General features: G+C 46.6%; 1 protein-coding gene across 1 annotated transcript; it reads right to left on the bottom strand.

Moving 5' to 3' along the window:
• Positions 1-1403: 1403 nt before the first annotated feature.
• On the bottom strand, positions 1404-13376 carry LOC138727375 (cytochrome P450 3A29-like). The gene is made up of 13 exons (XM_069869765.1): positions 13237-13376; positions 12124-12217; positions 10938-10990; positions 9497-9596; positions 8982-9095; positions 8306-8394; positions 7595-7743; positions 6966-7093; positions 6550-6622; positions 5911-6071; positions 5467-5693; positions 4719-4881; positions 1404-2572 (listed from the first exon to the last, which is right to left on the bottom strand). Exons 1-13 carry the CDS (start codon positions 13305-13307, stop codon positions 2477-2479), a joined length of 1518 nt encoding a protein of 505 aa, XP_069725866.1. The 5' UTR covers positions 13308-13376; the 3' UTR covers positions 1404-2476.
• Between the last annotated feature and the right edge of the window lie 8153 nt (positions 13377-21529).

The following is a 21529-nucleotide window of genomic DNA, read 5'->3' as shown; positions in this document are numbered from 1 at the left end:
TTTGTGAGAGAGATTATCCTGAAGAATATTTTCCGTAGTGTTGACATTTGTATGTAAGTGATTAATTCTAGCACAGGCATGGTGCAAGGAGGCAAAAGCCTTCCCTTGCTGCCACCAGGCAACCTACGGCTTCAACGAGGTTATTAATTCATCCCTGACCTGTGACACTGTGTGACTTCATCACCCTCATCTCCTCTGTCATCTCTCAAGGCAGAGACCTGAGGATTTTCCATGGCCCTTTTTGTGAACCGCTGTGACAGTGCAGCCGCTTTTTAGCTGTTTGTTCTCCAAGGGTCTGATCGTTTCTGTATTTTGTCGTTCTCCCCTGAGATGTGCCACCACAGTCAAACACAGTGCCATAGCCTTAAAAAAGGGACAATAACAGGGGAAAACAAACTGTCACTTTTGTACAATGGTGGCAGAAGGGAGCTGCGCCGCTGCTGGTTATGAAGGCAGAAGGGGAAACTGGCTGCCCAAGCTGCTGGGAATTTTCTAACCCTCTCACCCCAGCTCTTCAGTGACTCTCTAGAGAAAAAGCCTTGCTCTTCCCCTTACACTTCCAGGCAATGATGTCTTTCACTGGTGAATTTAATCTGCTGCAGAAAGGCTGTTGTGTCTCTTTTGGGGTTTTCTACTCAATTCCTCAAAAATATAGGAAGAAAATATAAAAAGAATATATAATAACAGATCTATCTACCTATGACTATAAAAGAAATATAAAACCTGCTGTCTAGTGACTAAAGTCTCTTAGCCCAGTTTTGTACTGAAAAACACCTAACATCATCAATGGCTCTGCTTGGCCATTTATTTTGGAGTGGGAATACCTTAAACACCGCATCATCAGAAGCAGTTCTTACTGCTGATGATATATATGGAGTAGTGCCTTGGGTTCAATCAGGATATAATAAGTTTTCAGCCTCCAGGAACGCAAGCAACATTACGTATTGTAGTAACTGGGTTAGATGTATACGTACATGCAAGTGTTTCACCCAGTGCTGAAATTTGACAGCTTGGAAGCAGAAGACATACACTGAAGATGGTGCATAAGATATTTAGGAGAAAGCACTTTGAACCCTGCATGATGTCAGCTGGTTGCAGCATGGAGAGATCAAACCCCTCTGCTTTCACAGAAAGAGAAATGTTGGCTGAGACTAGCAAGATCACACTCTCAGTAATTTGTGATGCTACCAGTTGACAGTGGAAGAATGAACTTCAAAAGAGGACTTCTATAACCACTTACTGTGTGGCACTGATTTTTGAGGCAGAGGGACTTCCTTCAAGAATCCCACCAAAAAAGTGAGGAAGCCCAGCTGGGAGAGGTGATGAGACCACATCACTGTCTGGCCAATGGCTTATGAGATGTACAGATGGATTCACTTGTGTATAGAGGAAAGAACAGAATCGGGAACAGGCATCAGAAAGTTGCAGAAGAGGCAAGTGAGCTTTTTATTGCAGCTAGCCCTCCTGTAGCAGTTTCTGGAGGCATAATATGAAATGTGAGCATACAGGTCCACTAGAATCTACAAAAACGACAAAGTCTAACAAGACTTTCCAGCATTCAATAGCGAAAGGCAACATCTTTTTTTCCAGACTATGGTTCTGCAGGACATAGGAAAGGTGCAGTGCTCTACCCAGCATCATTATTAATTCAAGTCTTACAATGGCTTAGTATAAATCAGTGACTAAAAGGTGTCACGATGGCAGTATAGATAGTACCTGTGTTGACAATCTCTTCTATGGGAGACGGCTGTGCACCCGCAGTAAAATAAGCAAACAATCAGGAAACACATGCAGGTCACTTCTCTCTCACTCTGCAGATCTCCACTCATTAGGGGTAACTGCTTGTCTCTGGGCTCCTTCAGCTAACTCATCTGCAATCTGAATCACACGAAAGCCATCTAAAATGGTAAGAAAATCTAAATAAATCAGCATCAGAAAATTTGCTGCAGGCGTTTCTTCCTGCAAGGATGTGGCCACTTTAACATTTGTCAGGGTCATAGCACACAGCCGAGGAAATAGCCCTGGACAACTCTGCATTCCCGAGAGAATAAAACCAGAAGACATACAGAGTCACCCAGCAGGCAGTAGGAACAGGAGCAATGGTAGCATTACTTAACTATGTGCAATTTGCTCTCCCTATCTTGATTTAAATTACACTGCCAGAAGAGACTGACAGTGTCTGGAATCAAATTGCTTAGAAAAGTGCCTCTTCAGAGGAAGAGGAAAAAAGCCTCAAATAACTGGAGTGCAAATGGTCTTGCAAAATGCCTATTGTGATCTGGGACAGCGGGATCTGGGGCTAGTTGTGATTAGAATAATGCTCATGTGATTATGCTGGGCCAAACCCTGAAGCCCTGTTGTGAAATGGGGGTTTGCACCAGTGACAGTTCTGCAGCACACACATCAGTCTGGATCTCTTCTCAAGAGTTAGAGGAGGCACCGTCCAACAAAAGTCTCTGATCTGTTCCTGCTTCCTTCACTTCTCCAGATCAGCATGGGCTCTGGGGACCATCTTCAGGACAATGGGCTTCTTCGGTTGCATGAGACTGTTCGTGTTCAGAACCAGAGGGATCTTGAGCAGGAGGTAAAAAACCAAAACAACCATTTACGTTGGGAAAAAAGGCAGTCATGACACCAGCAGGACCCCTACAGCCCACTTAGGTCTCAGCTGCCCCTTGTTTTCAATTTATTTCCTAACTTACAGATGTACTTACAGCAGGACTATTGCTATTGCTCACGCAAACCAGCTATGAGCTGGGGTTTAACAGCCCTCTGCTCCTGAATAAATTGGTTAGTGAATTCTGGTTTTCACATGGCATGGTAGGAAGAGCTCGGTGCACTGCTCAATGCTCTGTACGTGGAGGGAAAAGCAGCCAATATCCACCTGGGGAGCCACAGCTATGGAGGGACACGCAGTGCCATTTTGTCTAACACTGAAGTGCGTCAGTGCTAAGGGGAGCTAGATTGTAATGGGAGCTGGAGGAGCAATAAGCTCTCTGGGAAGAATGAAAGTAAGGTTGCTGCTCAGCCTGAGTACCAAAGAAAAAACATCCTTACAGAGAAAAGCAGCGGGATCCCTTGGGGTGGGCTGGAAATCTCAATAAAAAGAACATTTAAAACAGGTGTTGGAGAGAGCCATCCTGCAGGAGAGAGAAGTCTCTTCCATCAATTTGATACTGCTCGTATCCCAGATCTCTTCCCCCATCAGGACAAGGGTAATGCCCCTCCTGCCCCACAAGCGACATTAAAATCCCCATATCCCAGTAAGATTTGTTTCGAAAATTTAAGCAATGTGGCTCAGAGCTCAATGTGCCATCAGTTGAGGAGTGAGAGGAGACTGCAGCTTCCATATACACATTCCAAAGGGATGTTCCAGCATGAATTTTTCCCTCTTCCTCTGACCTGATGTACGTGACATCTTCTGCAGAAAAAAAGGCTGAAAGAGCCCCATAAACCTATGGGCACCAATAATACAATACATATTTAACTTGTCTCCTTTTAATTAAAGGCAGTTATAAAAAGAATCAATTTTATGGATTGCAGAGGACTAGGAAAATGTCATTAGACTTGGGGGAGGGTGGATAGGTCACTGCATTGTTAATGGACTATTACAGACTTTCACCTCCAGGTTACTAGTTGAGTTGCAATCTGAATCTGCAGAGATTCCAGCTGAGCACCCGTGCCAAGTAATAATTTAGAAAGGATTTTTCTGTTTCTTACAATAAATGTCCTTTGAATACACTTGCTGCCCCCTCTGCTCTGTTTTTCCAAGCTCGCCTCGTGAATGAAACGTATTAATAGCAATGCCTTTCAGGACAGTCAGTGCAGAAAGCCAGGTTGGGGTTGGAAGCTAACACCAAACATACTGCTATCTGCTTCTGAGTCACAGGGAGCTGCCGTGTTTTCAGGAGGGCTTGCTTGACACCTAATTTCCAACAGCCATCATGTTTACTTCTTGTCAAACAGCCCTGTCTTGTGGGGCCTGGCCCATCAGCACTGCGCACACTGTTCACGGGGGTCCCAGGCAAACCCCAAACCTGGTGGGATCCTGCATAGCCTCAAAGGCAGAGAGGATCGTCAATTCAAATTTAGCTCAGATTGCAATTGCTTGAAAATTGTTACCCTTTAGAGGCTGCCTGGTGGCCCATAAGAGATGAGTTTTGGTGTCTTGGGATCTCTCCCAGAGAACAGCCCCATTTGGGTTGCAAAGTGCAGCTTTAGAGCGGGTTGGGTGGGCTGGGTGATATTCCTTTTCTGCTCTCTTGAGCGGGGTCTTCCTAATCCGGGTCAAGGACGACAACAGTCGAGAGAGTGAGCACCTCACACCTTGGGTGCACCCAAAGAGAAGCAGAGGACTTCAAGGATTTCAGCCTGACATACTCCACCAACATCAAATTTGCTTCTGGAGAGGCTTAAAAAATATATTGGTAACTTTAGTGAATGATTTAAGTTAATTGAGAACATTTAAGTACAGTTATTCCCACATGACTCTCTAAGACACAGCAAAATCTTTCTCCTCGATATCTGTGTGAAGCAGTAAAACCCTAGTCTGCAGGCAAGGTTCAGTGGCCTCTGAACTTCTCAGGGAAGACAGGTATTTAATGTGAATGTGAGACAGTACCCTGTTTATCCTGAGAAGGAGGCAAAAAGAGGGCACATAGGATCATCACAGTGGGACTAACAGACAGATAATGAAACACATCATGCTATGTCCTCACCGGAGTGTCTCTGCAAGTTCTGAATGAGAAGTTTTGCAACAGGACGACCACAGCCACTTTCACGATGAGGAGAGCAAACCTCATTCCTATGCAGTTCCTGGGACCAGCCCCAAATGGCAGGAAGGTGTAGGGGTCAAAAGACTCTCTGCTCTCTTTACTGAACCTGATTACAACAACAACAACAAAGTTAGAAAGAGCAACTGCTGCACGGTGTGTCAGCTTTCAGATCTGGAGTGATGAGGGGTCATGGTTTAGTGATTGATAGGAACGGTTGGACTCTACGGCCACCAAAAGAATAATGGGCCTAGGGTCTCCTGGGTCTGCCTTGGCCTATTGCCTCATTTTGCAGGGACTGACAGAGACACATAAGCAACGACTGTTTCCTAACTTCAGCTGAAAAATTAAGTTTTATTTCGTACCCATCTTTGCCCTTCCACTGCTGATTTGTACAGCATCGTGTCAGCCACCCAATGGCTCTTGTTTTAATATCTGGCCATAAACCCCTCAGTGTTACAGCTGCTGGGAGCTGCTCTCACTGTCGTTCCCTTCAATGCAGTTAATTAAATTCCGTGCACAGTTTATGGATGTAGATCATAAAACTCCCCTCACGGTAATGCTGGGACTAGATGTCAGACAATGATAAATGCCTAATTTAAATGTTATAATCATGCATTCCCCACTTTTGCTGCCATTTCCACTCCCAGGGCTGAAGTTGAGCATGAAACTATTTCCACCACCTGGCCCTCACCTCTCAGGCCTGAACTCCTCCGGCTCCGGCCAGCACCCTGGGTCACGATGCAGCACGTAGGTTGGGATAATGACAGACACGCCCTTTGGAATAGTCACACCACAGAGCTCCACTGTCTTCTTGCAAAACCTCTCAAGCCGACCCACGGGAGGGAAGAGTCGGAGGGATTCGTTCACCACCATATCGAGGTACTCCATCTGCATGATGGCATTGTATGTGGGAGTAGCCTAGGGAGAGGAATCAGGATGACTATAAACTCAGGATTTCAACCCCCACCCCATCACCCCCTCTCAAGGTGCTTCCCCTTCAGGTATCAGAGACCAGAGGAGGGGAGATCTCAGTGCCAGCATTTCCCACACTCTATTTTGTTCCCAGCTTGGCTTTGGGCTCAGGGTCTACGAGGTACAGGTGGGAACAACGCTGAATCTCCCCACCCTCCTTTACCTTGTTGGCCAGATTTGCATCGATTTCATCCTGGAGTTTCTGCTGCACATCGGGGTGAGTGGCCAAGTTATACGATAAGAAGCTGAGGGTGGAGCTGCTGGTCTCATAACCAGCAAAGACAAAGATAAGAGCTTGGGCCAGAATCTCCTCATCACTTAGTGCTGAAAAGAGGCATAAAAGCACATGCGAGAAGGTGAAACCTATGGCGATTAACCCTTGGGAATTCAGGATCCCACTCATAGATCTAGATAATGATGGACATAACTACTTAACATTTAGTAAAGGAAACATTCAGCTAACCCTCTGGTACCACAAAGTGGTGGGTCTGGCACTATTGTACAGCCAGAAAACTGCTGTCAACATCAAACTGTGACTTTGCTGTCTTTAAGAGCAGAAAGGGGAGTAAGAGATATTCCCTCTGTTTGCTCTTTATTGCACAAACAGACCTCAGGATTGATCCTAGGAAATGGGATATAATAAAATATGGCTGATAGGTCATAAGCATCATTACAGCCCCACTCCTGAGATTTTGAATCTCCCGTAGGATTTACAGCTAAAATCCTCTCCTACTTCCTTTCTTTAACCACATGAGGTGCTACCACGCTTTCTGCTGTTAGGAGGACAGATCTCAAGACATACATTTGTATGGGTTGGTCTCAGTGGAACTGGAGCTCTGTGAGTCAATCATGAGTTGCAGGAAATCAACCCGGTCCTGTGGAGAAACAGAGGCAGTCAGAGAAGACGTGGGTGGGGAGGATGCAAAACCTGTCCAGCTCAAGGTCTCCGCTGAGACATGTGCTCCATTTGGAGCCCAACCAGCAGGCTCGTGGCTTCAGTGCATTTTGAGATTCAAACTGAAGACCCTCTATGAACACAGGTATTTTCTCCAGGAACACTCAGGCAGGGCATCCTTCTGGCCCTCTCCAGGTTTGATGAGCTGGGAGCTATTATGGAGAGTGGGCAATACACCACAGCTTCTGAAAAAGCCACCAGGTTCCTCCTGCGCTCAAAAGAACCACACAGTTAAGACAAGAGGCCACCTGGGCTGGACTCACTGTGCTGCTGCCATTTTCCCGTTCCTTCTTCATTTTTGTGAAGACCCCCTTGAAGAAATTCATGACATCTGAGGGTAACACAGTCACATTCATCTTTTCCAGCAGGGGGACAACGAAGGGGAACAACACTAAAAGGAGAGAGAAAGGAACAACTTATTTTAGTTCAAAGATGCACAAGAAACTAAAAATCGGCACTAAGCATAGAAAGGAGAAGCGTAAATCTAGACCATGATCCAAAACACTGCTTTTTGTTGCCTTCAACTTTTTACCTAAACATGTCTGGCATGAAATAGCACTGGAGAATTCCCTCCTTATGTCCCTATAGGGCCACAAAGTCACTCTAAGCGCAGCTCTCTATGACAGAGAAGCTCTCCATTGCATCTCTGCAAGCAGGTTCTCTGCTCATAGGAGGATGCTGTGAAGACCCACACAAGCCATATAAATCTTGACTGTATTTTCCCTGGGAATATATTTCTGCAGATCTGCTAAGGTGAACCCAATTCTGCAAAGTGCTAAGCAACTCCTGTATGCAAAGAGGACTCAAAGCAACTGAGAGATCTACCAGGAAATGCAGTTGGGCACCACCTCTGGCCTTGATTCAGGGCTGGATGAGATGAGATGTGTCATACCTAGGAATACAATCACAGGGCTTAGGAAAGTGAGTTGGAGAAACTTCTTAATGTTGGTGACAAAGGGGTCACTGGGATTGCTCATGGAGTCAATATTCACACTGAAAGAAGTGCTGGCCACCACATCCATGCTGTAGGCTCCAAAAACACTAGGTAGAGAAGAAGAGAGAGTGAATGGGATGAACCCAACCAGAGTAGCGAATAAGAGCCCACCTAGGAGCAATCCTTCACAGGGAATCCCTTGAGGGGGACTCAGTGCAGAGTCCTAACATAATAGGACTGGTAGTGATTTGACAGTAACTGGCATTATATTTTCCCAAGTTTTCCCAGTTGGATTCATCTTCCAGTTTTGTCAATGTCAAAAATTTAGGCTGTTGTTGGGAAGCACTGAACTGCAGCCCAGAGTAACACAGATTGTATTCTGATTTCCATCTGTAAACGAGATTGTAAAAATTATGTCAAAAACTACCACATTTGCGAGATGTGGGGCTTCTGGAATGGATCCTACATCATCTTCAAAATGGATCCCCAGCAAAATTAAACAGGGAAGAGCATAGTTACTCCATCTGAGCAGAGCAGAGCTCAGCAAGCCCACCACTGAGGAACGTACCATGCCCATGACCACTAAGGAGTTTGCCTCCATAGTAGACAAGGGATCTATACCCACCCTGAATAGAAACAATAGTCAGTCAGTCCCACACAGTTACTCACTCCTTCATGGTCACGAACTCATCATTAGCCACTTTCTTCTCAATGGTTTTCACTAATTTTTCACCATAATGATTAACGATAGGGAACATCTAAAATGCAAATCAAAGCAGAAGGCACTGTTGACTCTCTCACCACCACCAAACAAGGCTGGGCAATTCCGTACTGCCATCTGTGACTTGACACGTTTTCGGCTTGTAGAGGAAGGGCAGTCATGGGGAAGATATGATTTCCAGGCCTCAGACATTGCTTTAATACCTGGTCCACAGAGCTCATCTGACTATGATAGAGCAAGGCTCTCCTCCCGAAATCCACATGCAGATCCCACTCCAGCTAAGCCCCCATTCCTTCTGGGAGCAAACATGGTTCCCGAGCACAAGGAAAATGGGCACCCATGGTCTGAGTGATGTGCTTAGCAAGAAGAAAATACAGGTCATAGGGCCAACAGCCTCAGTTTGTAATACCTTGTGTGGCTTTTCATCCCATACCCTTCTCCTGACTCTCTCCCCGTGATGCTAGACAGCCACTTTATTATTGAACAGCACGCAACAATGCAGTTGCTAATGAATGTGGTCTTGACAAATGGGATGAACTTCCAGTTGAGGGAAAGTTTTGTGCCCAGAAATGGTCCCGTCCTCCTCCAGCTATTGCTTCAAAGTACCAGTAGCCTCTGCTTTACCTCCTTCAGCTTCCCGCTGGTGAAGGTTGGAGAGAGCACAGTGCGAATTCTTTTCCACTTCTCATCTTCAGCCATAAAGAGGGATGATTCCAGGCTCCCATTCAGACCCAATTTCTTCATGGGGAGAATTTTACAGCAAAAAGGACATGGTTATACAGGGAGATAGGTGAAGGTTTCCATCCCCCTTCCACACAACAGCAATATAAAAAAACCCAAACTAACCACGGAGCGTTGACTTGGCCCCTGAAGTCAAATGAGCTCTACCTCAACCAGCAAACAACAGAAATGGAAGCAGAAGTGTAAGAGTTAGTTATAAATAACATCAGTCCTAGGGTAAGTCCAGGCTCATGTCCCAATGTCCCACCCAGAGTGGCCTCTATACCTCCCTAGCAGAGTTTTGCTGTTGGTACCATCAATAAACTGGGGAACAACAGAAAGCAACTACTTGCTGAAGGGCTCAGAGAAGGATCCCTGCACTCTGTACAGGAGAGGAAAACACAGGACTGGATACCTACCCGCCGATTGGTAAAAACAGTATAGCACTCTTTCACCAGGATGTTTTTGATGAGATTGGGGTCCAAAACGGCCAGCACAGGCTGCCTGCCATCAAAAATCCTATGCCAAGAGAAACCCACACTCAGTCAATTGTTCATGGTCAGCTGGTGCAGCCTGCTTTGTCGGTGGTCAGAGCCACACACACAGACTGCTTGAGCCCTGAGGGTTTGGGCCAGCTGAGTCCACAGGACAAAACAGCCAAGGGGATGAGGCTGAAACTGTTTTATTATGTAGTAAAACAGGAGAATGGAAAGAAAGTGCCAAACACAGACAGCACGAACATTTCTAGCAATTGTCTGTGGTATTAAAGAGTTGCCAAAGCACTGTGGGTTTAGATAAAAGGCAGCTTTTGCCATGACATTGATCCCTCACACTTGGGCTGTCTGAGCTCTGTTTCCACAAGTGGTAGCTGGATTCAATAAATCCACACTGAACAGCCTACCTGTGGGGTAAACAGATTTCCCTGCCTGGCCAAGAGGCAATGAGAGGGGAAAAACTCACCGTCTCCTCCATTTTCCCATCAAGAGACACAGAAAATCTTAAAAGCCATGGTGTGGGCTAAAGGGCAGGGAGCCTTGGGTCACAGCCGAGGGAAGCTGCCATCTTCAAAAGGCTTAAGAACATTTAATCTTGAAAAAAAATGTGTTAGGTTTCATGAAGCCTCACAGGATTTTTTTTTTTCCGTGCAATAATTTTGCTTCGGTTTGAGAGGTTCCCAAGAGAAGCACGATAACGGGTCCCTGCATAAAACCAGCACTGCGCAAAGAGCGAGGAGGCAGGTTGAAAGGTAGCTCATGCCCTGGGTCTGGGAGAAATAGGGAGCAAGATGAAAAACAGTGCGGCAGCCTGCAGCTTGCTTTCTGCTCAAGACAGCCAGAAGAGCAGCTTCAAAGGCATGAGGCTCAGTTTGACACCAAGCAGTGGAGTTTTCTGGGCAGGCTGCATGGCTGGGAAGCGATCGGTGCCTTCCCTCACTAATCCATCTGGAGTTCAGAGGTAAAGGTGGCTGCGCTGATTTGGCAGGTGTTGGAGGACAAGGGGAGCTCCCTTGGCTCTCTGCGTTGCAAGCTTCCCTGGCCCAGAGGTCACTAACACTGCTGTTTAATTTTCAATGCTCCCAAAGGGGAAAAGAAAACAGGGTTATTTTCAAAGCTTATGCAAGCAAATGACAACCTCCCACAAACCAGCCACCACCAGCCTAGCCCTGCACTGTACTGAAATCCCAGCAGGAGAGGAAGCCTTGGAGAGATGGCTGAGTAGTGACCATGGATTTTCCCAAGCTGTCACAGCTGGAATGACAGTGCTGAGACATGGTGGCAATGTACCTTTTCTCCATTCTATAATATTCGGGGCTGTCGAGCACCCCAAACAGGCAGTTTCATTCTGCAGAAAGAAACTCACCCCCAGATTTTACCATATTTTTCAAAGCACATCCGATCAAAATTCAGGATTCCCTGCAAAAGAAGAAAGGATATGAGCAGTTTGCCAGCAACGAGTGATCAAAGCAGGAGCTAGCAGTGTGGTGCAGCCCACAGACACACTGTACGTGGCAGTGGTTGAGGGGTGCATGGTAACTGTTCAGAGTCACATAGACACTTAGGGAATGTCTGCACTGGAGGGAAAAAGAGAGCTGAAAGAGGAAAAAAAAACCCACTTTCAACTTCCACCAGCCAACCTGAGATAAAAATGTAAAGAAAACAAGGTAAGAGAGGGTATACAGTTTTATCATGAGCAGAGTTAGCAGGCAGAACCACATCCCAGGGCGTCCTTTCATCTTCGGCTCAACAAGTTAGAGCTGCTACTGCCTTGTCCTCAGGAGATCTTCCACTGCAGTTACTGAGTAGGAGTGATGATGGCTTTTTTTGTTTTGCTTTGTTTCCATTAAGGTTTTAACTGATGCTACATGTAAAGATGAAACTTATGGGACACATAACACTCACCATGCATCAACTAAACCACTAGTAAGAGACCACACGCATGCTGCGAGCCTAGCAAACATAAGCTAAACCACCTTTTTCATTGAAGCCAAGACATTTAGTATTACATTTACAATCAGTTACCTGGGACCAGCTCCTACCCAGTTGTTTGGTTAGGTTAGGGAACTTGATAATATTTGAGTTTTATTTAGAAATCTACTTGTCTGGCTTAGTTTCAGGATGACCCAACAGCAGTTGGCCAGACAGAGCACTGCTGGGGCAAATTCAGTCTTTTCAAGGGGACGACACAAAGCACAAAGCAACACACAGTTCTCAGAAATCAGCAGTCTTAGACGCCTCCAATATTTCATTGGTTTGCTTTGTTCCCAACGGAATTTCAGCTGCTGGGGAGCAGGTAGAAATCCAAGGAGAAACTAGTAACTTAAAGTACAAAGTAGTTGAAAAACACAGCACACCTCGTTCAGGTCAATCAGACCCTGAAAGTAATTTTTGTGTTCTCTGTGTGTCCAAAGAGTTTCCTACTTGAAAGCACCATTTCCGTCTGACTGAATCAAGGGCAGAGGAAAGGGATGTCCAAAGGATGGGAAAACCAGCACCAGCTACAAGTAAGAAACTAAGGTCACTATGGAACAGCAACTAGTGATACTCACGTGCCGATACCCCAGGAAAGTTCCAAAAAATGGCAGAGGCCGTGGCCCAGGAATGCCCAGCTTCTTGAAAGTCTTGAAGGGCCATGTCCCATAGCTGCAAAGCAAAGAACACGTGAGGTGCATTTATGCCATTAAAAGAGAAGGCTCTTCGTCCTGAGCACAGTGAACAGCTTAAACAGCTGGGTCCTGCCACCGAGTGAAAGATTAAATTAGGACCATCAGCAACAGACCTGCTGAGGATACCCTCTTCCTTCAATAAATGCAGAACCACTTGGAGTACCAGATAATCCGGGGTACATTTTGATAGCAGAAGAGCTGAAAGGAGCTGTAGCCCAGCCAAAACAAACATGCTATACCTGGGCACCTCAGGCCTTTATTCAGGGACCTCATTTAGTTCCCCAGATGAGAGATTTGAGAGTCAGGTGTCTGAAGAGAAGTCTCAGAGGGATTAAGTTCTCAAGATGAGACCTGCCCTTGTGTTTGTCTTTGCAAAGAACTACTGTGATGTGCAGGTGGTAGAGCCACAGCAGCGGAGCAGCCGAGCAAGGATGTGAATTGTAACAGCAAAATTAAGTTTTTGCCTGTATAGCTCTCTACAGCTCCCCTGAGTGACATAAGCAAAAGGGCAGTTTCACCAACACAACTATTTAAATGAGGGCTTCTGCTGGCACAAGCACAGGGGCAGACAAAGACATCACCACTGCCCTGCTTCCAGCTCGAAAAGCCCAGCCCAGCCAGGGGCAGCCTGTCCCTTTGCAGCCAAACAGAGCTTGCTGCTGTTAAAAACATGGAAGTATTTTCTCCTTTGGATCTGCTGAGAGAAGCAAAAAAAGCAAAAAAACAGCAACTCCCAACTTCCTTGCCCAGCTCAGCTTCCTCCTCTCCTTCCAGCTGTCACAGGGAGGGCACGGAGGAGTCCTACATCCCCACCTTTATCGCCCCTCGTCTCTGTCTTGAAGGTAGCACAGAGGAAGACCGAGGATGAGTTTTTTAACACTAATTCACATGTGCTTGGGCACTTCAGGTTGACAGTGATGGCCCCAGCCTCTCCCCAGCTGCAGGCACAGGGTTCTCCTACTCTCCAGTCGCCCTGCGGGACCAACCTCTACTTACAGGACCAGGAGGCTAAGGAAAACGAGGAGGAGCAGCCAAGTGGCAAAAGAAAAGTTTGGCAGGAGATTCATCGTTTCTCCCAGTCTGCCCTGAGAGCCCCCGTCTCCTGTGAAGCAGCAGCCTTGGTTTATGAATTTTCTTCTTCCCCTGGCTTTTAGATGAAGCCACAATCACATGACAGCAAAGGAGGAGTTGTTTTGTTTGGTCGCTCAAACTTTAACCCTTGAGCAGGTTTCATCCTGGGTATCAATATAATGCCCAGCCCCACACATCTTGAGATTGGAAACTGCTGAAAGGGCAGTTTTTGCAAGAGGAAAAGATAACAAAGGGCATGAACTTAACCCTTTCCACCTGGCTCTCACCCAGAAGCTGTGAGGTTTGGACTAAAGGGAGACCCGCAGCCCTTTCTACAGCAGTGACGCTGAACCAGACTCGCTTCCCTCACCCCCCTGAGTCTTGCTTCTGCTGCCTTCATAACTTGCACTGAGTGGTATAATCAGAAGGGCCAAGGGCCCACTACTGTCTCCCCACCCAGCTTCCAGGGGTTTATCTGGCTGCCCAGACACACCTTCCCTCATGCCTCCCATCCCCATTTATCTTGTCCTCCTGCACCTCCTATTGAGGGTCCAGGAGGGAAGGGGCTGAAGGAGACAGACTTGCTGAGAAGCACTTGCCCAGGGCTGAAAGGGGTCTGATACCCTCAAACCCTCTGAGGCCCTTTGGACTTCAGACTCGGTGGGGAGAAGGATGCGGTCTTGTCATCACACAACCTGTGCTCTTACCTGAGTCCATGGGAGCTCTGCCTGGTGTCCCACCGTGCAGATCAGTGGCTTTGCTGACTTGCCTGCCTGTGGCTCAAGAGCCAGGGAGTCTCCAGGGCACAGGCATGAGGAGAGGAGGTGTTGAGGACTGAGCAACCTGCTGGCGTGGTGGACCACTATGCTTGCAAAGAGGCCAGCCAGCATCAGCTCTCCCCCATCATTGTGCTCAGGGGTAGATTCTCATTTCTGGGTTGCCCTGGACTTTCTGTTTGCTCTCAGGTGTGGGTTTGCACAAGGTTATTACAGATAAGGACATGGTCTCCTTTACCTCCATCAGACTGGGAAGGGCCACGAGTCTCCTCCTGTGTGAGGTTCAGCGTGGTCTCCTTCCCCTTTGTCTCCTGAGCTCACTGGCAGACCCATGTGGCTGAGGGCAGACGAGCTCCAGCCAAGCACCCCACGTGCACAACATGTTCCCTTGCATCAAGAATCACCTGTCTGCCTTGAGCACATTCAGTCTTGAAGAAACCCAAGCGCTTCTGTAATTATCTGTCAGTCAGCATGAGCAGATTGCATGTGGCCGTGCCCACGCATTTTTTACCTCTTCCCAGTCATTTATTTTGCCTCATAAAACACACGCAGCAGGTGCTGAGCCACCAACAGGTCTAAAGGTCACATCCACAGCCACGTGGAAAAGCCAAGCGGTGGTGCTGCCGTTTTTGGTAGGATGACAGCTCAGACATCCCCAGCTTGATGATTCATGTAATCAGCGGCTGACAGTAATCAATTAGCTGGTTTATGGAGGCACATGCTTGATTGCTGCTTCCCCAGGCTGCACTGAAGAGCTGAAGCCCAGCAGTGTGCTGCAGCACAGGAAGCTTATTCTTCATTTTATGTCACGTCCCCCTTACAAGAGACCTTGAAGCAACCACATCCTGGGAAACATCCTTTATTGTTGCATCCAAAGGCGAGATTTCCCCCTCGTGGGGTCCCATAACTGAAGGGCATCAAGAACTGCAGTGAGAGGCAGAAGGAGAAACCAGTTGCTGGGGCAGCAGCACCCTGGTTGGGATTACCTACATTTTTTCCCTCACACAAACCTTTTGATTTTCCAATAACCTCTGCTAACAGCTGTTGTGATTTCTCAGCAGGAAATAGGTTTGTTGTTCAGTATTTTCTCCTCGCTCAGACAGAAACCGAGGTAAAACCAGACTTCATAGGAGAATGAGGCTGATAGCTACCTGCAAAAGAAAAGTAAACAAACTGTGCAGCAACTGCACATGCAAGCAGATCGCTTGTTTGTCCAAAATAGATTTGAATAGGGGCGATCTGCTGATCCAAATGTGACACACTAGGAAGAAGATGGGATGCAGACCCTGATCAAACCTATGGTGCTCCATCGCGCAGATGAGGGGACAACAGTGACAATATTTCCCCTGACTCATTTCACAACAGGAGCACTTTTTTTTTCCTGGTGGTGACATGATCTGAGCACCTTCCCACGTCCGTACGGGGATGAACACACCACACTCAGGTGGGGAAGCTTGTATGGTTGGCAGTGTCAGGAAGGTCACCGCACAGGGCTCTGCAGCATCCCTGCTGGGAGGCACATCTGCTGGGTGTGCATGTGGCTGGCAAGCTTCTGCAAACTCCTTATTTACCTGAGTTTTGTTTTGGGTTTTTTACATGTCTCTTGGAGCACAGTCATCTCCCTAGTTCCACAGATTTGAGAAAATCGTAGTCAATAGAAAGTCCACCAGCCGACTAAATTGCTACCATAATTTAGAGCTGAAGGTGGGGCAATCGTGAACACTCACTGTCGCATAATTTTATACAAATTGAACAAACTAAAGTGGTGCTTTTATACTTAAGGCAGCCCTTTGGACCGAATGCGGTGGTAGAGTGTGTACTTACCCAGGCTATTTTTTTAATGTGAATATCACCGAAATGGCACCCAGGAGGAATAAAGCAGAGGGGAAGGCTCTCCAGATCATGTTTCCTGGCAAGATTTAAAGGCTTTTAGCATTATGGGCAAGTAAACCACACAGCAGTGCTGCAGGTTAGGCTGCTGCAGCAATCCAGCACCTTGTCTAAGAAAGAGGAAAAACCTTGCCCAGCTTTGGGCTTCCCATCTTGTCTGCCCAGAGCTGCAGACCCAAGAAAAACATCTTGTGGTACTGAAAAGGGGAGTGATGAAAGCTGCCCACCGCACTTGTGCCATAGATGTGCTGAAATAAGTGAAAAATAACAGCAGCAGTCTGCAAGTCAACAGCAATGCTTCTTCTGATTTAATCTGTTTCATAAAATCGTTGCTCCCCTCCTCCCATTTCAGATAATAACTTATTTAATAGGAAATGTCTCTGAGAGCTGTTAAACCCCATGGGTACGAGTCACATCAACCCCCAGTGACCTCCTTGCTGCACTGGGTGATGGGTGCATTTATATATTAGAAAACATAGATGGTTTACAGCCCTAGTGGTGTTTCCAGGGTTAATGATCTGTAGCTGTAGAGGACCTAGAGTGGTCCAAAAGGAACCTCCTCCTCTGGGTCATGAGCAGACATGGCCTCAGCCCCTCTGACATCACCCTTCTTACTGATACCAGCAAACTGCCATTGCTTTCTTCATTAATAAGAAAACGCAAGGACTCTCTAGACCTTTGCATGAGCCTGGTGATGTGCACAGTGCTATAAAAAGACTATATATTCTTATACCCTGGAGAGCGGAGTGACTCGGCACAACCCCTGCTCCCACCTCTGTCCAGGGTTTGCTGGACATTGGTCCTGGACACCACCAAAGCCATGGCCTTGCATGCCTCCTGCGCTCACCCGCTGGCCACCACGTGGTCCATTGCACTGCGGTGGCTCCTGGTCTATTTGCTCATGCCACACCACCCTGGCAACAATCCTGGTTCAATATTAGCTCGCACACTGCCTACCACTCCTTATCGCAGCACTGGCAGGGTGCTTACCCTTCGTACATTGAATACTTACCCTGTGTTTGTGTTACTATCATCCTGGAGCACAGCATCCTTCTGCTGTAGGCAGCACCCTGCGCTCTTCTGCACTGAAAAGGGGACAGGTGGCAGAGCAAAGTAGATATGTGAGGATTCAAACACTGAGGGCCATCACGGTTAATATAAACAGAAGGGGATTGGAGCTGTGATATCTGACCCTAGGTTCATAGGTATAAAAATGGGACAATAAATCTTAGAGTAACTGGGGAAATGATGACTGAATTGATGAGGCATAGAAGATGGTATTAAACCTCATGCAGAACTTCAGAGGAGCAGGGCTGACAAACAACAATCCCTCCTGTTTGTAAAAACTCCCAGAGAAACAGAGGTACAAAACATCTATTAAACCATGGAGACCTCCGTGGAGAAGAGGTGATTTTACCACCTTCTGGTTGGTGGGACTGAACAAGGCCAAGGGGAGAGAGGTCCTGCATGGACACAGACCACTGGGTAGAAGACCACTCCCTGGGCACACACGCTCTGCTGCTTCTCAGGCTTTTTGATTAGCAGCTGTATTGTAGACCTAAGGGTTTTCCTTTCCTCCACATCCTATGGAAAAAACACATTATAGCACGTACCAGTCTTCTAATGGAAATGGCAAAATATCAGCCTTGTTATAAACAGGCTTTTATTCACTAATTGTCCCATCTTTAACAACTCTCTTCTTATGTTCCTCTCGCCCCACAAATGGGATCATGAACTATTTATTTCTGGCTCTTCCTTACAAACCTTGCTCTCAAACAAGCCTCTTGAATGGACTAAATGGGAAAGCACCAGATGTACAACTTCCTCGAAGAGCTCCAGCAGCCAGGGAATGCCTGGCACCAGTTTCTGCTTTCCATCTCATCGAGCCCAAAACCCCAGGACCTCTGCAGAGCAAAACCACCGCGTTGCTACTTTCATCCAGTAACACTGTTGAATGCTCCTGAAGCGCTGACAGCTGAAACCCATCTCCCTTTAACTCCTCTATAATTTCTGAGCAAGGACAGAAAATTATAAGCCACAGCCAGTGTTACAACATAAAACCAATTACAGAAAGCACGGAGGGGGCAGCGCTGTGTGCACTCGGACACCGGCTCCTCCAAGGACAGCCTCTCATTTGCCTGTCTCACATTGTAACAGAGGAGAACTTCTCTGTCCTTTCAGACCTCTCAGCTGGTAGCTCAGGCTCACTTGATGAAGCAGCTGGTGCTTTCCAAAAAGTGAAGTGGCACTGCCCCATTTCCAATGACCTCAATTCTGCCGAGCCATTTCTAAATTAGAAGTCAAGCCAGGGAAAAAAAACAACAAAAATCATGACACAGCCCCGAAGACATCAGCTTTAAACACAGGATGTACAGCTCTTTCTGCCATAATCCCTTTACCTCCCAACCCACCCTATCTCACAAGGACATATGTTAAAACCAGCCCAGTGAGGGTAATGTATATTTTAGAGGCAGGATCTCTGCTGGGTCAGACCCAGCACTCAGAGCAGCATCACTGCCCAAGGACAGAGTTTGGCCCATTGCTTCCATCTCCAGTGCCTGGACAGTGGTTGTTTTTTTCTGGGTACATACTGTCTGTGGACTAAAGGCAGGAATGAAGCTGTTTGGCTCGTGATTCATTCAGCATCGCTAAATCCCTACCAGCAGGTGCTGGATGTGAGCCATCCCGAGCCTGTCCAGGCACAATCCCTCCAGAGAAACCCAGCAGGTATGACAGGAGCCTTCTCACTCAACTTCACCAGGAGGATTTTCTCTAGCTACTAAAGCCAGGCATTTAGCTGTTTGGATTAACCCTTGTTTCCTTCATAAAATGGGCTTTGTGAAAACTAGGCATCTTTTTTCTCACCTCTTTTAATTTCTTCTGTGGTGCAGAGATAGCTATGGATCAACGGAAGTATCTTCATCGATCACTCTCGATCATTTTTGATGAATGGAGGACTGAAATGCTGAATCCTTCTGCCAGTCTTATCCACGGTGGGAGGATAAACATTCCCTAATTTCCTTCAGGTTATGTGAGGTTTAATCCCAGAGGATACAATCTCCCAGCAGATTAAGTCACAGCCTCACAAATTAATCTGGAAATTTGCCCCGCTTCGTCCTACATTTTCCATTGTTCACCTTCTCTGATGAATCCAACTGCCCTGCTCCTCCCCTGCCCCACCGCTGGGATGTTTATTACAATCAGATGCACTTGCATCTACATAAAAAACAACCCAAAATTTAAAAAGAAAAGTTAGCATTTACAAGTTGAGCCTTGTACTGTTGGAATTAGACTCTAATTAGGTCAGCCACGCTCCCTTGGTAGGGTAAGAATGATAGTGCTGGAAAACAGATAATTTATCGAGACCTCAAAATAACTCATCCTGCTGTTTTGTGGGAAAGATGTTTTCTTTGCCCTGTGCTGAGGACGTTTGCAATCGAAGCCACTCGGGCGCACTGATACCGATCACACACACTGCAAGCTTGGTCCCACAGGCAAAGTTGGCCTGTGCCTCAATTTCCTCCTACCAAAGGTGGAACATTAATTCTTCTCAGTTTGACAGGGCTGTGGTGAGGTCACCTGTGTTTGTAAGGCATTTTATCACTCTTGGCATGAGGCCCCAGGCTATATTACACATGCTTCTTTTCAGACTTGCCTTTCAGCTTTACTTACACCGTCTGTTTGATGCGCAAGATGCAAGTGTTCACATGAGCTCCGATTATCAAGAAAAAGGGTGAAGAACAACAAGGCTCTGGCTTTACTGCTGTGTGCACTGCTGCTTTGTTAGGGTGTGTATCTGCTTCAGATCGGCACGAACGGGGCACTAAACTTGTAGAATTTGCACAATGCAGGGAAGTACGTTTGAATGACATCCCGGGTGTTGGTTGCTTCCTCCTCTGAGGCATAATTGTCACCGTCATGCACTGATAATTTGTGGTTTGCTCGTTTCTCCATCTATGGGAGATTCTCTGATTGTGCAAACGGTTTCAGCAGGGAAATTTGTTTTGTAAAACTTTGCAAGATGCCTTCACTGTCAGATTCATCTGGCTTAGTTCTCGTTAATGAACTGTGATGAACAAGTCAATTGCCTACCTAAGGAAGGTCTCTAGTGGCCTGGGAAGCTGCAGCTTTGCCTTAGAAGGACCTGTCCTGCATTTTCAAGGAAACAAGACAGCAAAACAAAAGGACTTCTGTTCTTGGAGCACAGTGGAACTGAATGAAAACCCGGCAAAAACATGTGTTCAGATAAAGTTCCTTTTGATTTTGTGGGAAATGCATGTTTGAAATGAAAATAATTGGCGAGGCAAGAGGAGGAGGGAAAAAAAACCCACAACCAGGCAGGCTTAAAAAAAAAAAAGGAAAATAAAAGGAGCAAGGAGAAAAATGAATAACCCTGGAGCAAAATTGTGGAGGGCAGAAGAGGAAACAAATGAAACAAATAGCAGGAAAAGGGTCAGTAATGAAAGCCCAGATTACTCGATTCAGTCAAGTCATTGCTTGTGCTGTTCAGGGCAGGGCTGGAAGCCAATCTGTTTTCTCTGGTACTGTTTAGGCTACAAATGCCATGGCAGATTTCCCATCCACTCCTGGGTTTATGGCTGTGCCCCACTCTTAACCACAAAACCACGTGGGGAGGAAACATGTCCTGAGAAGAGTAAGGGCTGGAAGCGGGAGGACGATGCACTTTGGAGCTGAATGACCTCAAAAAAGCACTTCTGCGTCTTATGGCAATTTTGCAGAATAACGTCTCATTCACGAAATGCTGTGGCGTGAGGATTTTCATCTTCAAAATGGGTACAGTGATACCTCTGGGTTATTACAAGCTACCAGCCGCGAAGGGCTGCCTTTATTTATATAACACTGCATTATTTATAATATCCCTTTCAGGACCACGAGAATACGAGTTCTTTCCTTAGCAGTTTGAGGGTTCCCCCCCCCTCCCCTTCCTCTCTCACTTGGAAAACATTGATTTCTCACCCTCATTTCTCCCACCAAAGCTGTAGCTGAGCTGACTGTGTTTAGTTCACTTCTCTAGGCCAGATGCTCAGCTGGTGAGAGGCTGAGCATAACCACCCTAGAATAACAGAGCTGCCCTGGTTTCCACCAGCTGGGATCTGGACTGGTCCCCCCAACATCAGCATGTTTGTGGGAACCGATTAACAGCTGCTACAACACTGCAGGGGAGGACAAGTATTATTTGTAAGGGGACAAAAATGTACAGAATGGTAACCCCGTGGGTTTCTATTTCTGAAAGGGTTTCAAGTCTCCTCTATTAAGGATCTGAGGAAGTTTATCACCATGAAATAATAAAATATTTAAGGCTGATCAAATTTTGGGTGGAAACTATTTGCGAGTGTCAAAGCAGTGAAGGATTTTACAGTCCAGTACTAACAGTGAGGAATTTCAGCCCATGTTACATTTTCACTGTCCTGAACTTTTAACTTGTGAGCATGCTGGCAAGGCACCCAGAAACTTCTTCAAGCCAAAAATAACCGAAGAGACAGGAAAAGACTTCTTTCCCCTCCCCAAAACAAATGTACCAAGGACATACA

Source organism: Phaenicophaeus curvirostris, chromosome 16 (genome assembly GCF_032191515.1).
Source record: "Phaenicophaeus curvirostris isolate KB17595 chromosome 16, BPBGC_Pcur_1.0, whole genome shotgun sequence".
Taxonomy (NCBI): domain Eukaryota; kingdom Metazoa; phylum Chordata; class Aves; order Cuculiformes; family Cuculidae; genus Phaenicophaeus; species Phaenicophaeus curvirostris.
This window is presented reverse-complemented; position numbering and strand designations above follow the sequence as displayed.

Coding starts and splice junctions, on each gene's coding strand:
- LOC138727375 (XM_069869765.1), bottom strand. CDS start 13,307: ATGAATCTCCTGCCAAACTTTTCTTTTGCCACTTGGCTGCTCCTCCTC. Junction 7,094..7,594: donor CCCTGTGATTGTATTCCTAG/GTATGACACATC, acceptor CTCTCCTTTTAG/TGTTGTTCCCCTTCGTTGTC. Junction 4,882..5,466: donor GAGGAGTTCAGGCCTGAGAG/GTGAGGGCCAGG, acceptor TGTTGTAATCAG/GTTCAGTAAAGAGAGCAGAG.